Source organism: Pleuronectes platessa, chromosome 7 (assembly GCF_947347685.1).
Source record: "Pleuronectes platessa chromosome 7, fPlePla1.1, whole genome shotgun sequence".
Classification (NCBI taxonomy): domain Eukaryota; kingdom Metazoa; phylum Chordata; class Actinopteri; order Pleuronectiformes; family Pleuronectidae; genus Pleuronectes; species Pleuronectes platessa.
The window spans coordinates 1,684,243-1,699,978 of NC_070632.1; the positions used below are offsets into that span (position 1 = coordinate 1,684,243).

At 47.7% G+C, this 15,736-nt stretch overlaps 1 protein-coding gene and 1 pseudogene across 1 annotated transcript in view; one reads left to right on the forward strand and one right to left on the reverse strand.

The window, feature by feature from the left end:
- immp2l (inner mitochondrial membrane peptidase subunit 2) overlaps positions 1–15,736 on the reverse strand; it is a 71,064-nt gene that overhangs the window by 24,840 nt on the left and 30,488 nt on the right. Inside the window, exon 3 of the mRNA XM_053426868.1 lies at positions 1,293–1,358. Coding sequence (XP_053282843.1) covers positions 1,293–1,358 — 66 coding nt within the window. The remainder of the gene's footprint in view (positions 1–1,292; positions 1,359–15,736) is intronic.
- On the forward strand, positions 13,079–15,198 carry LOC128444392 (leucine-rich repeat neuronal protein 3-like; annotated as a pseudogene).

Below are 15,736 nucleotides of genomic sequence, written 5' to 3' on the forward strand. Positions count from 1 at the left end.
TGTTGATTATATTGATCATTTTAGTGAGGAATCTGAATCGGGTGCCTACATTACCCACAATGCAACATTGTAACATGGACTCCATCTCTAACATCATCAACTAATAAACCAATTAAGCTTCAAACAGTAACTTCCCATGTGAACCCGTCAGATATTAAACTTCACAAAGTGTTTGTCTCTTTCAGGCTCTGAACAGTTTCTCCTTCAGATCGACAACGTGAAGCGTGAAGGAGAAACAGGAAGTGAGAGTCCTGAGAGACGTCACCTGTCCGTCAAACACCAGCCTCAGCTGTCACTCAGGCATCAAGCCCCCCCACAGCGTCTCATCACTCCGGACCTGACACAGAACCAATAACCGGGCCCACAGGAGGTTCATGGAGATGACGGCGCTGAGTTCTGAGGAAGTCCTCTTGTAAATTCACAGGATATGAAAGATGAGGTGGGGCTGTTTGATTGGACCTGGTGCTCGTTAGGGATATGTAACACTATAAAGGACAATTAATGATCAAATATAGTTTTTAAATGATAATACACAAAGATAGTATGTGACTAAATATATGTGCAATATATTAATACGGCTGTTTAATGTTTATGCTTTTAATAATCTTCTATTAAAAACATGTCATTACATTACAAAGTGAGTATCAGAAGAGACTAATTCATGGAGTTATAACATTTCATTTATACAGTATTAATTATTTATGAGGGTTAACACTCGGTCATTAGATTTAAACTCACATTAAAATCATAAACATTTTATTAAATGACCCTGAAAGGTTCAGAACCGGTTCTGCTTTTATTAATCAGTCGAAGACTCCAGATGATGACATCACCTTCCACTCAGAGAGAAGCTGGAGATGAACATTGAGCTTTAGTTTGAAAAGGTCACGTTCTCGGCGACAGGAGGAAACTGTTTGTTAAAAACAAGCTCAAATAATCAGAGGTAAAATTATATGATTTAAAATAGATAAAGTTAAGAATCTCAAGTCTTGTCCCGGGCTCAGAACGTGTGGTCACATGACGAGTTAGATTCCACTGTTTCAAACCTCTGGGATCAGGTTGTTGCTTCAGAAGCCGCAGTGAGTGACTTTGACCACAAGGTGGTGCCAGTGAGTCCAATTAGAAACCAGCGTGATGCAGTGAAGCTCTCGACCAATCAGACCAGAGACCGAAAGGTTCAGGTTCACATCAACCTCCGGACTCGTGAAGCTCATTCCGCCCGGGCTGTGATATTAAACATATTATTACATTGTTCCATATCAGCACCAGACGGGGGGGGGGGGGGGTCCTACCTGATGAAGTCTCCCTCCAGGCCGATGACCCTCTTGATGATCTTCTGCTGGGGGTTCTTTGGAGACCTGAGGGAACAAGACACATTTATATTAGAAGGGAATAAGCACGAAACCAGTACGACTCACACCAGCATGATGAAGTGTGTGTTTGTTTTGTAATTCTTCTCAGACGTGATGTTGTACTACGTGTCTCCACACCCCCGATATGTCTGGTGTGTGATGAAGATCTGAGAGGAATCGATCTCCTCTCATCTGTGATTCAGCTCCTTGCTCAACTGCAACAGAAACATCTAAACCATCCAGACTGATGAAGGAGGAGGAGCCCAGGTTCTCCACCCAGCAGCAGCTGGAGGAGCAGCTGGAGGAGCATCAAACATGTGAGGGCACTTCAGCCTCGAGCAGTGGAGACACTGAATGATTCAGATCTCCTCACTCCTCCTAAACTCCTGATTAAAGATTGGATCAAAGCCAAACTGAACTCGGAGTCTTTTCCAAGGTTCCTCCTTCACCTCCTCTTCTACCTGCTGCTTCTCCTTCACCTCCTCTTCTACCTGCTGCTTCTTCTTCACCTCCTCTTCTACCTGCTGCTTCTTCTTCACCTCCTCTTCTACCTGCTGCTTCTTCTTTCACCTCCTCTTCTACCTGCAGCTTCTTCTTTCACCTCCTCTTCTACCTGCAGCTTCTTCTTTCACCTCCATTTCTACCTGCTGCTTCTTCTTCACCTCCTGTTCTACCTGCTGCTTCTTCTTTCACCTCCTCTTCTACCTGCTGCTTCTTCTTTCACCTCCTCTTCTACCTGCTGCTTCTTCTTTCACCTCCTCTTCTACCTGCTGCTTCTTCTTCACCTCCTGTTCTACCTGCTGCTTCTTCTTTCACCTCCTCTTCTACCTGCTGCTTCTTCTTTCACCTCCTCTTCTACCTGCTGCTTCTTCTTCACCTCCTGTTCTACCTGCTGCTTCTCCTTCACCTCCTCTTCTACCTGCTGCTTCTTCCTTCACCTCCTCTTCTACCTGCTGCTTCTTCTTCACCTCCTGTTCTACCTGCTGCTTCTCCTTCACCTCCTCTTCTACCTGCTGCTTCTTCTTCATCCTTCACCTCCTCTTCTACCTGCTGCTTATTCCTTCACCTCCTCTTCTACCTGCTGCTTCTTCTTCACCTCCTGTTCTACCTGTTGCTCCTTCTTCACCTCCTCTCCTACCTGCTGCTTCTTCTTCACCTCCTCTTCTACCTGCTGCTTTTCTTTTACCCTCACCTCCTCTTCTACCTGCTGCTTGTTCTTCACCTCCTCTTCTACCTGTTGCTCCTTCTTCACCTCCTCTCCTACCTGCTGCTCCTTCTTCACCTCCTCTCCTACCTGCTGCTCCTTCTTCACCTCCTCTCCTACCTGCTGCTTCTTCTTCACCTCCTCTTCTACCTGCTGCTTCTTCTTCACCTCCTCTTCTACCTGCTGCTTTTCTTTTACCCTCACCTCCTCTTCTACCTGCTGCTTGTTCTTCACCTCCTCTTCTACCTGTTGCTCCTTCTTCACCTCCTCTCCTACCTGCTGCTCCTTCTTCACCTCCTCTCCTACCTGCTGCTTCTTCTTCACCTCCTCTCCTACCTGCTGCTTCTTCTTCACCTCCTCTTCTACCTGCTGCTTCTTCTTCACCTCCTCTTCTACCTGCTGCTTCTCCTTCACCTCCTCTTCTACCTGCTGCTTCTCCTTTACCCTCACCTCCTCTTCTACCTGCTGCTTCTTCTTCACCTCCTCTTTTACCTGCTGCTTCTCCTTTACCCTCGCCTCCTCTTCTACCTGCTGCTTCTCCTTCACCTCCGTTTCTACCTGCTGCTTCTCCTTTACCCTCACCTCCTCTTCTACCTGCTGCTTCTCCTTCACCTCCTCTTCTACCTGCTGCTTCTCCTTTACCCTCACCTCCTCTTCTACCTGCTGCTTCTCCTTTACCCTCACCTCCTCTTCTACCTGCTGCTTCTCCTTCACCCTCACCTCCTCTTCTACCTGCTGCTTCTTCTTCCTCCTTCACCTCCTCTTCTACCTGCTGCTTCTCATTCACCCTCACCTCCTCTTCTACCTGCTGCTTCTCCTTTACCCTCACCTCCTCTTCTACCTGCTGCTTCTCATTCACCCTCACCTCCTCCTCTACCTCCTGCTTCTTCTTCATCCGTACCCTCCTTTTCTACCTGCTGCTCCTTCTTCACCTTTCACCTCCTCTTCTACCTGCTGCTTCTTCTTCATCCTTCACCTCCTATTCTACCTGCTGCTCCTTCTTCACCTCCTCTTCTACCTGCTGCTCCTTCTTCACCTCCTCTTCTACCTGCTGCTTCTTCTTCATCCTTCACCTCCTATTCTACCTGCTGCTCCTTCTTCACCTCCTCTTCTACCTGCTGCTTCTCCTTCACCTCCTCTTCTTCTTCACCTCCTCCTCTACCTGCTCCTTCTTCCTACTTCATCCACTCTTTCACTTTCTCCTCATTTTTCCTTCCCCCCCCCCCCCCCCCCACACACAACCACCAGCACCTCCTCCTCCTCCTCCTCTCCGTTGCCTTGGGGATACAGGGGATCATGACTGAATGACAGTTTGTTAAACCAACTGGATTCAGCTCCACAGCCACAGAGCTGATCATCCATTGGCTGGTCTCAGGGGAGCTGGCATGTACCAATGTGTGTATTAGTGCGTGCGTGTGTGTGTGTGTGTGTGTGTGTGTGTGTGTGTGTGTGTGTGTGTGTGTGTGTGTGTGTGTGTGTGTGTGTGTGTGTGTGTGTGTGTGTGTGTGTGTGTGTTTGATTTGTAATAGAGTGATGATGATCACTCCAAAAGGAAAGGAGAGGAAGGATGGAGGAAAGAAAAACAGAACCTATAATTCTCTCCCTCTCATCGCCCGCTCTCCTTTTCCTCTCTCTGCCCCCCCCCCCTCTCTCTCGATCTCTCTCTCCCTCCCAGTCCCCCCTCTCTCTCTCTCTCACTCAGTGTCTCTTGCTCCCCCCTCTCTCTCTCTACTTCTGTGTCGCTGTCGAGAGGAAGAGAGAGAAGACGTTTGTTCTTTGAGCTACTTGAGGAAAACAGGAAAATAGCTTCTGCTGCTGCTGCTGGATGTTAACATGCAGCGCTGCACATCTTAAATAAAACACACACACGCACACACAGACACACAAACACACACACTCACTCTGCTGCAGCCATGCCAGGAGTACCTGCTGAATATCTGCTGCTGCATGGGACGTGATGGATGCTGTCTCTACTGGTGAGTGTTTCACTGCTGTACGGCATGTGTGTGTGTGTGTGTGTGTGTGTGTGTCTGTGTGTCTGTGTGTGTGTGTGTGTGTGTGTCTGTGTGTGTTGACTGCAGTAGTCCTTGAGCTGTGGCGGCTCAGCCTGCGGTTCTGACAGCTGAGGGGAATTAGAAAACAGGGCTGTGGATTTTTGTCGCAGGTTTTTGATCTGAGGACACTGCAGCTCCTCACGTTGTTCTGCTCCTCACTTGTTTCATGGTGTCACTCCACAGGTTCGTCCCCTGAAGTCAGACAGAGACACAATGTGCAGCTAGAGCAGATGAGGCGGGGGGGGGGGGGCATTCTCGTCTTGGTCGAGCTTGACGAGACGCAGGAAAGATTCAGGGACGACATGAGACAAAAGTCCTGAGTCAGGGTAAAACCCGGGAGTCACATTAACAAGCTGCATGTCGCTCAGGAAGCTGAGCGAGTGGACGCCTCTGGAGACGCCTCTGGAGACGCCTCTGGAGACGCCTCTGGAGACGCCTCTGGAGACGCCTCTGGAGACGCCTCTGGAGACGCCTCTGGAGACGCCTCTGGAGACGCCTCAGAGGTGTCCCCTCGCTCCTCAGTGTGGAGCAGGACGGACACTGGACATGTGAAGGAGCAGCAGGAGGCAGGAGAGAGCCGCCGCTGTTTGGATTTGGAGTTTGGACGTGCAGGTCACAGGATTGGCTGCAGAGTGATGTGCCTAATCACCCAGAACCCCCCCCCCCCCCCCCCGCTGTATTTACGCCCCTGTGGTAATTACCAGCCGGACACTGAGGCGAGTTCAACACATTTCCCCCCCCCGGGCTGAACGAGGTGGACAGTAGAGACGCAGCCGCGGCTCCACATACTACGTCAGTGTTCATCCTTTATCTTCATCTTCATCACGTCTCCGAGGGCTCGCTGCACTTTGGCTCTGATTAGAATGAGAGAGCTCATTATTTTAGTTTAATTGACAATAGCAGGGGATTAGTGTGATGTGACTTGGTGCTAATTAAATAACGACAGTTGCGTTTTCTCTGGATGTTTCCTCCCTGAGGTGAGGACGTGTTTTCTAAATGAACTCAAACACCAGTGCACAAATCACGTCGAGATGTAAATTAGGTTTTGATGCAAACACAGGTCGGACTGGACGTTTGCACCTGGTCATGAGGAAACATCTGTTTCTGTTGAGGCAGGAAACTCGACCTGACGCCTTCACGTCCTCAGACTTCACCACAAACTAGTTTCTCATCAAGTGTTGGGAACACGTGAACAAGAAGAAAGTTTCCTCCTTCTCTCCCTGAGCGTCTGTTCTCTGTGACTCTGCTGAGTGGGTTCCATCTCCTGAGAGAACAACTGACAGAGAGTCACAGACACAACCAGCTGCAGCTGAAGAGTGAAGCTGAACTGAGATCAGTTGAAAACACTCTGAAGTTATTAACAACCAGAGTTCATCTCCAATATTCAGCAGGAAACGTTGAAACATGAAGAATTCTGATGAAAGGATGAAAAATGACCCTGAGATGAATTCCCTGAATCAGGTTAGATCTCAGCTTCACTGAAAAAAGACTCTGGGTTCTGATCAAGCATCTGTCGGACATTTATGATTTTTGACCCTTGTTCAATAAGGTTCATAAAGAAAAACAATAGAACCTCATTATCTCCTGGATCAATCAGGATTTCACCCCCGGGCAGTTTGACTTGATCACAAATAACAGATCATTCAACAACATGTGATCAAAGCTAATTTTAGATTTGGACGAGTCAGAGAGAAAGTGTGTGTTGGACAGAACCAGACAAAGTGTGTGTTGGACAGAACCAGACACAGTGTGTGTTGGACAGAACCAGACAAAGTGTGTGTTGGACAGAACCAGAGACAGTGTGTGTTGGACAGAACCAGACAAAGTGTGTGTTGGACAGAACCAGAGACAGTGTGTGTTGGACAGAACCAGACAAAGTGTGTGTTGGACAGAACCAGACAAAGTGTGTGTTGGACAGAACCAGAGACAGTGTGTGTTGGACAGAACCAGACAAAGTGTGTGTTGGACAGAACCAGACAAAGTGTGTGTTGGACAGAACCAGAGACAGTGTGTGTTGGACAGAACCAGACAAAGTGTGTGTTGGACAGAACCAGACAAAGTGTGTGTTGGACAGAACCAGAGACAGTGTGGTGCTGCAGGGACACCAGGGACTAATTTAACTGGACTGTTGAGACACGGAAACAAACAAACAGAGAAACAGAAAGTTTGCTGCCGTTGAGACTAAACCCAATGAGGTGGATTTGTTTTCCTACAGAGATCAATACCAGCGCTGAACTTTCCATCGATCATCTGCAAACACTCTTTGAATCTTTGTTTCCTCCCTGATTCTGGTTCGTTTAGAATCTGTTGTTACTGAAAACCTGCAGAACTGCAGCTTTCATCTGAAACTCCTGAGTCAAAGTCTTCACATGTCCTGTCTTCTGTGTGGTGTCCACCAGGGGGCGACTCCACTGGTAGTTTCTCTAGAAGTCTATAGAAAGTGACTCTACTTCTCACTTTATAACGTCAGTGAACATGAAGGAGTTTATGTCTCAGGCTCTAGTTTCAATGTTCATTCAGCAAATTATTACTTTACGTTTCTAAACCACAGAAAAAAGTAAAAAAGCCCCAAAAGGAATATTTCTAAAATAATATGATGAAAAAGAGATAAAGGTGAAGGAAGCCGACTCAGAGGAGGAGATCAGAGAGAGGAGAGGAGGGAGGAGGGAGGAGAGAGGAGAGGAGGGAGGAGAGAGGAGAGAAGGAGAGAGGAGAGGAGGGAGGAGAGAGGAGAGAGGAGAGAGGAGAGGAGGGAGGAGGGAGGAGAGAGGAGGGAGGAGATAAGAGAGAGGAGAGAGGAGGGAGGAGAGAGGAGAGAGTAGGGAGGAGAGAGGAGGGAGGAAATAAGAGAGAGGAGAGAGGAGAGGAGGGAGGAGAGAGGAGAGAGGAGAGAGGAGAGGAGGGAGGAGGGAGGAGATAAGAGAGAGGAGAGAGGAGGGAGGAGAGAGGAGAGAGTAGGGAGGAGAGAGGAGGGAGGAGATAAGAGAGAGGAGAGAGGAGAGGGAGGGAGGAGAGAGGAGAGAGGAGAGGAGGGAGGAGGGAGGAGATAAGAGAGAGGAGAGAGGAGGGAGGAGAGAGGAGAGAGGTCTAATGGAGCGTTCTCCAAAATGACGTTAGCTGGTGTCACACACATCACTGCACAGGCTCCTCCCCCAGGTCTTTAACAGTAGAAATCCTATTGGTTGATTTGTGTTCATGTCCGTTTAGTGGATCTGACTCAAGTGACACAAAGGTTCCACAGTGTGATTGACAGCTGCTTCATTAAAAAAAGATTTAGTTTGCCACTGTGAAAAACATGGAGAGGACCCACTCCGGATGTTAATATGAAGTATTTAAATATAAAGTATATAAATATAAAGAGCCCATTCTAAATGAAAGAAAACAACAATTTGAACAATTTAGATGAAACACAGTAGTGAAAACATCACGTTATTTTCTATAATAGATCTTTCACCTGAATCTGACTCACTGGAGTTTTAAACCTTGTTCTCTGAACGCAGGTTCCAGCTCCACTGAGACGAGTCATATTCAAATCATCACCACGTGAAACATCTTCACATCACAACAGTAGAAACTCTCACATGCACACAGTCACCTCCAGTTTGACCTGTTCTCTCTCACACACACACAGATGCACACGCACACACACATACGCAAACACACACACACACAGGCAAACAGTCAGCAGAATGTCTAATGGACTGGAAATGTAATTTGTCGTCTCCTGACAACAGCATTTAGTGTCTGAAACCAGCAGACAAATCTATACAAAGATACACACACGCACACACACGCAGACACACACACGCACACACACACAGCATGTGCTACTTGTAAAAATGAGTCCAGATTGGATCCAGTCCCGTGACTAATTATCCCGTTTATTAAAACGTGATAATAAACAATGATCTGAGCTGCGTTGACGTGTTCGGAGGAAAGTGAACATTCTAACGAGTGACCTCATCGTTACATTCTACAATCTGACCAGAAGGAACCACAGCTGTCACCTTCAGTGTTTCGTTCTGTTCAGTCCAACAGAACATATAAAGTACTAATATCTCCAAATACATAGTGGAAAGATATTTCCTGTGATCACAGGATTTGTTTCCCTGAGTCATTGAAGCGCGACATTAACTGACTTCACGTGATGTTTGGAAAGAAGCAACATGTCAGGCCCTTGAAGAAAATCTGGATTTGAATATTTTTCTTGTTTCCCTTCATTTTCTTTTTCTGCCTGACAACAGAACAAATTGGACGAATGGAGGATCCAGACTCTTCAGTGAGATGCAGATGAAACAGACAGATTCTTACATGGAACTCTCGTCTGGAGCAGCTTTGAAAACGCTTCAGAAACAGAAAGGACTGAAGTGGAGACGTCCTCGAGAGGCTAAAAGCACATGAGCTCACTTCATGTTTCTCTTTTGATGTGCAAAGGAGAAACCCAGCTCTGTGTTGCCCTCAGGGAGCAGCTGGGTCAGAGCTTGATGTTGCTCAAAGGCACTTTGTCCAGCAGGTCGAGGGTTCAAGGACAGCAGCACGGTGTCTGGACTCAAAGTCTGATGGAAGAAAGTCTGCAGCTAATCAGCATTAGAGAGAATGTGATAGGGGGGGGGAGAGCGACTCCCTGTGAGTCTGCACAGAGGGAAAGGTCAGACACATCACAGCCGCCAGCTCCAGTGTTAATTACAGACGAACCTCAGAGTCTGCAGCACAGACAGAGTTTAGTCTGAGGCACAGTCAGGTGGTTGTTCATCTTCTTTACGGGCTGAGTGTTCAGATGCTTTCACAGAGAACTTCAATCGATGAACACGTCAGGTCTGGTTTATTTATTCCAGTCGTCCTCAGTCGTGGGTTCACTGGTCCCAGAGGATTCCTGATGACTGTTCTGTGGAAGTACTGGTACTGAGGAGGCTGCAGCACACTTTTTAATTTCGTAAAATCTTCGAGGGAAACATTCTGAGAGACACATAACTGTAGATGTGACATCACAATAATTTTTAGAACGTTTAGTGAGTTTTGTACTAACGCAGAACGTGACAGTAACGTTAGCCTGTGTTTGTTGTTGGTAAACAGCTGTGTTTGTTGTTGGTAAACAGCTGTGTTTGTTGTTGGTAAACAGCTGTTAGGAACATTACTGCCCCTTTGAGTAACAGTAAAACTTTACGTACTACAAGACAGTAAAAATAAGGGAAAATGTATTTTAGAGCTTGAAGGATTTATCCGTTAACTAATATCAGCCAATATGAGCCTTTCACAGACAAATCAGATTTATCATTTACGTTGTTTCCAGACTTGATCATTTTTATTTTATGTAAAATATATATATATATATCTTGATTCCAGTTCTCTGTCGTAACATCTTTGGAATCATTACCGTTTTTTAAATATCAGCCGATCAGAAACACTTCCCTCACTGACATCAGTCTCACAGGTTCAGTGTTTTCGTGTCATCGTGCTGACGAACAAACAGATGAAGGAAACCTGAGCTGGAGGAAACGCTTCATCATCCAGGAGGTGGACCCGTGTTTTCAAATGAAACCAGAGAACTGCTCAGTTAACCTGACGTCAGCTGTGTGTATTAGTGAGCGCTGAATAGAACATGGGAAGTGGGAGGGCTTTATAAGACGTTTGCCATATCAGGACGTCAGAGCCCCAACAGCTCCGACCTTCAGAATGAGAAAACACAAATATTTCACATTTGTGTTTCATTCCACTCACAGAATCTCAATACTCAGCATTTAAAGAAGAGGCCCGGCTGGCTGTCCTGTTACCAAGAGCCTCTCGTATAATGCATCACTAAATACTTTTATCCACTGCAGGAGGTTCTCTCCTTCTCTGAACTGAAACCTCTCGAGTGCGAGCAGGGAAAGATGATTCTGCCAAAGCCAGAAGGAGCAGAGAGCAGCTCTTCTTCAGGCAGAGGCTTCTCTCTCTGACATGTGAGGTGACCACCTGCTCCTGAGGGTCGACTCTGTGGAACTCAGGAGGTCGAGCAGAGCTCAGAGCTCAGAGAGAGCTGATCAGACACTAACGTCAGGCGTCCACATGATGAACGACAGGAGGTGGAACAGCAAACTGTCCTTGTGAGACACAGTTATTCACCGGGTTGGTCCACAGAGTCTTTCTGATTGTCCTGCCCACATCCTTTAATGTCATTGGGTTTTTTGACACAGATATTGACTTCAAATAAAACTTAAACAGGAGGAGTTAAATAGTCTTTAAACTATATTAATGCAGAGATAGAGAAGAAATGTCCTTCAGAGTGAAACCTTTTACTTTGAGACTGTGTCCTGCCTCCTGCTGCTCTGCATGTGAATCAATGCAGCCGACCACGTCACATTTGTCTCTGCCGTCTAAAAGCAGACGCTGTTATCCTGAAACCCAGATAAACATTAGCATCTCATTTACATAAACATGGCTTTGCAGTTTAAAAAAAGAACAAACACATTTTAAAAACCTGAAAAATTCAGGAGGAATCGGCCGATTCAGCAGATTTCTTTCCTGATGTACTGTAGCGACAGCATTAAGTCTATATTCAGTCTCATCTCCACTTGTTGTAACTGTGTGTGCACGAAGGGAAATAAAGGAAGTCATCCCAGTGTTGAGTAAAGAGGGGAACGAGTGTGTGAGCGTCGAGGAAGTAAACAGGAGAAATTAAATTAGAACAACGCAGCGTCTCCTGAGAGGAAACTCTCCAACCAGAGAGAACACATCCACCATGAAACGCACAATTTAACATTCAAACCATGCTCGCTTCATTAGCATACAAGTTGTCGTTGTTGTTGTTACCTAAATACTGTACGTAAATGTGTTGTTTCCATTTCCATCGAGCAGCATTATCATAACTGTCTGACAGGAGAGGGGGGGGGGGGGTTCAATGAGCTGCACCAGAGTGAACGGAGGAAGAAGAGATGGAACAAGGATCGTCTGGTGGTGTTGTGTGTTTTTCATACTGTCAACAGATCTCATAAAGACAATCAAGTCATTCTAACAAGAACAGTGTGTGTGTGTGTGTGTGTGTGTGTGTGTGTGTGTGTGTGTGTGAGCCTGACAGATCTGTCGTTCTCCAGTCTATTAAAACCCATCAGAGCAGAACTGTGACACATGAACTTGGTCACTACAGTTTGTTCTGAGTCATTTCACATTCCACCTCCTGCAGCCAGAACAACAGAACAACATGGATGAATCTGCAGCTGTTAGCGAATCCACCACGACCAGTGAATACTTGAGCTGTTCTCAGATCTGAAGACGGCAGCAGGAGATCGTCCGGGTCGGACTCGTTCACAAACCTGTTCACGCAGACTTCTATAAACAAGCTGATGTATTCATGAGGTGTCAGAGCTCGTCCTCTTCAGCAGCCGGCTGCTGCAGCCGCGACCGACAGCTTCATTTAATGTGGTACACTCAGCTGTGGCTTTTGCACTCAAGGTCGCAAATTAATCAAAACATCACTATGTACAGTGGACATGGGCAGAGCCCCCCCGATAGACCTGTCCTCTGAACCAGCTACGTTGAATCAGCGACACATGAATTATGCAAAAAGCAGCCGTGGAGCTGCACATGAATTCCGGCGAGTTTGCTCAACAGATATTTTGGTAAATCTAAAGTGGACTTGAGCTCGAGTGCATCAGCCGAGGAAACTGTCTGTTGTTTCTGTGCGGGTGATTTGCTGAGTGAGCTCAGGTGCATTATGAACAACAGACAGAGCGGTTCAGGGGGCGGAGCCGGGGAGGAAACTGGGACTTGCAACGTTTTTCCTCTTGAATCAACAAACTTCTGAGCATCGTCTCAGAGCTCCAGCTTTTCTAGGACACTTATTTGTTCTTTGACTGAAACAGAAATGAAAAACAATGTGCTCGTCTGCCAGGGTTCTCTCTCACTGCATCCATATAAACTCATAAGCACCATTTCTAGATTCAGAACTGTCAAATAATATGTATAAGGTCAAGCTAATCATAACTTATAATTCAGATGGTGCAAGGAAAGCAATAAAATCAAATGAGGCTGAAAAGCCTTAATACGTCTCAATATTTCTAAATGTCACTATAGCTTCATATCTCTTCCATATCGCTTCTATATATCGGCCTTTTCTCTCTCCTGTGTCCGCAGATGGAAAATGACACCAGTGCCAGCGACGGAGGATAATGGTGATGGAAGACCGAGTGATTCGTCCCCAGCCGGAGACACAACATTCCTCCACCGCCCCTCTGCAGCGCCCCCCCGCTCCCTGAAGGATACATCCACCTTGACAGATCACAGCCTGCATGACAACCTGGCACAGACCGAACTGAAAGGTTGCCTCTCTCTTCCAGGAGCTGGAAGACAACAGGGCCGAGGCTTCAGGGACCAGGCGTCAGCACAAATCCACTCCGTCCTGCTGCAGTGACAAACGAGCCTTGATCTGTAAACTGTGCTAACAGCTGACTCCATCAGGGCCAATTACTGGCTGACGGGAACACTGGGCCAAGATGAAGGAGACGGCCGTTGTAGCTTGTTTTTCTGGCTGAACTGTCTTGGGCTGCTTTTGTTCTTGGCTCTGAGGGGGGTGGCCGCTCTCTGCCCTGCGCTGTGTCGATGTGAGACACGGCCCTGGTTCTCACCCAGCTCCGTTTACACAGAGGCTGCCACCGTGGGACTGTAATGACCTGGGTCTCTCAGCCCTGCCGGAGACACTCCCCCCGGACACGCAGGTTCTGCTGCTACAGACAAACAACATAGTTAATGTTCAGAAAACTTTGGATTACTTGGCCAACATCACAGAAATCGACTTGTCTCAGAATAACCTCTCCTCAGTGAGCGATGTTTGTCTGGGCTCGCTCCCCCGGCTGCTGTCACTCCACGTGGAGGAGAACTGGATTCAGGAGCTTTCTGACAGCTGCCTCGTTTCTCTGCCAAACCTCCAGGAGTTCTACATCAACCACAACCTCATCTCCTCCATCAGCCCCGGAGCCTTCACGGGGCTGCGCAGGCTGCTGAGGCTCCATCTCAACTCCAATCGACTGACGAGGATCAACAGCCAGTGGTTCCAGCAACTTCCCAGCTTGGAGATATTGATGCTGGGAGAAAACCCCATTCTTGAGCTGTCAGATATGAACTTTAAACCTCTGGCTAACCTCAGAAGCCTCGTGCTTGCCAGGATGAATTTGACTGAAATCCCTGACAATTCTTTAGTTGGTCTTGACAACTTGGAAAGCATCTCGTTCTTCGACAACCTGCTGAGTCGAGTTCCCCGAGCGGCGCTGACGAGAGTCCAGAACCTCAAGTTCCTTGATTTGAATAAAAACCCCCATTGAGAGGATCAAGAAAGGCGACTTCATGGACATGATGCATCTCAAGGAGCTCGGCATCAACAGCATGCCTGAGCTCATATCCATCGACAGCTTTGCCCTGAACAACCTGCCCGAGCTGACCAAAATTGAGGCTACCAACAATCCCAGGTTATCCTACATCCACCCGAGAGCTTTCCACAAGCTCCCCAGGCTGGAGACTCTGATGCTCAACAGCAACTCTCTGAGCGCGCTGCACTGCGGCACCGTGGAGTCGCTGCCCAGCCTGCGAGAGGTCAGTCTGCACAGCAACCCCATCCGCTGCGACTGCATCATCCGCTGGCTCAACATGAACAGGACGGCTGTTCGCTTCATGGAACCAGACTCCCTGATCTGCGTGGAGCCTCCGGAGTACCAAGGCCAGCACGTCAGACAGGTGCACTTCAGGGAGATGACAGAGATCTGCCTTCCTCTGATCTCCCCCTGGGAGCCTCCCCGGTCGGGTCCAGGCGGCCAAAGGGAGCTCGGTGTCGCTTCACTGCCGGGCGCTTGGAGAACCAGAACCTGAGATCTACTGGGTGACGCCGGCAGGGGACCAGGTCTTGCATGGCAGTGTCTACGATAAGTACTACATGCATCCCGAGGGAACTCTGGACATCTACGATGCCTCAGAGCAGGAAGCCGGCTCATACACCTGCGTGGCCCATAATCTGGTCGGGGCAGACCTGAAGTCTGTGTCGGTTGTGGTGGACGGATATATTGCTCAGCCTTCAACGCAACCATTACACATATTAATCACATCTGTCCAAACTCATACTGTGATGGTTTCCTGGGAAAGCACAGGTGCTCTGGTATCACAACTAAACTGGTCCATTTTATCCGAGGACACCAGCCTCTTGATGCCATTCACCGCCCGGCTGCCAGCTGGAGTCAGAGACTTCCACATCAAGCAGCTGAAGTCCTCCACCCGATACCAGGTCTGCGTGGAGGTCCCTGCTGCACAGCCTGGAATCAGCAGGGACTGTGTGAATGTGACCACCAAGGAGGCGGCCGTCCTGAGGGGGACCACTGAGAACTGGGACAGTCTGGTGATGGCTTCCTGTGCCGTGCTTTTTGTCGTGGTTGCCGTGGCTTGCTCTGTCATGTACACATCTCTGTACAGCCAAGTGGTTTACAGGAAACTGATAGCAGACCCGGCTGAAACGCTGCTGATCCCCAGCACCTCCTCCTCCTCCTCCTCTTCATCCTCCTTCCTGGAGTTTGGTCTGCATGGGGTGAAGGTGAGGGCAACTGTAATAGACTTACCGGACGACTCCATGTGAGAAGCGTCCTCGTCTGTAAAAGCTCTTTGGGATAATGTGAAGACAAAGAGGGACGGACACTGGACAAAGTGATTTATGTCTCCTCTTTTTTGACCTTCGCACTGGAACTCAAACAGATTCGCCTTCACATAACCAGCTAAAGGCAGAGACTCTTTCTTATTGCAAACTTGTGTCATTATAAGAAGCTTCTTCAGGCAGATATCTGGACTATAATCTCCAGAGCTGTGGGTCCTTCACGCAACCAGAGACGATTCTGTCTGAAGCCCCGTGTGAGACGGCTTGATGTCTGCAGAACCTTTTCTTTGCTGTGTTACAATAAACGGTGCCAAGTGAAGACAGTTTATAATGGCAGAAAAAAAACTTGTTAGTCTAGTGTATATTAAAACTGACTATAATGTAAACAGTTTTATGAACAAATGCATTTTTCATTAAACCTGTTGGTGTCTTATAACTACAATCTTTTCACGTTAAATCTGGGCACCTGACGCACACAAAATATGTGTCTCTTGAAACATTTCTCTGGTCACAAAGACAACTG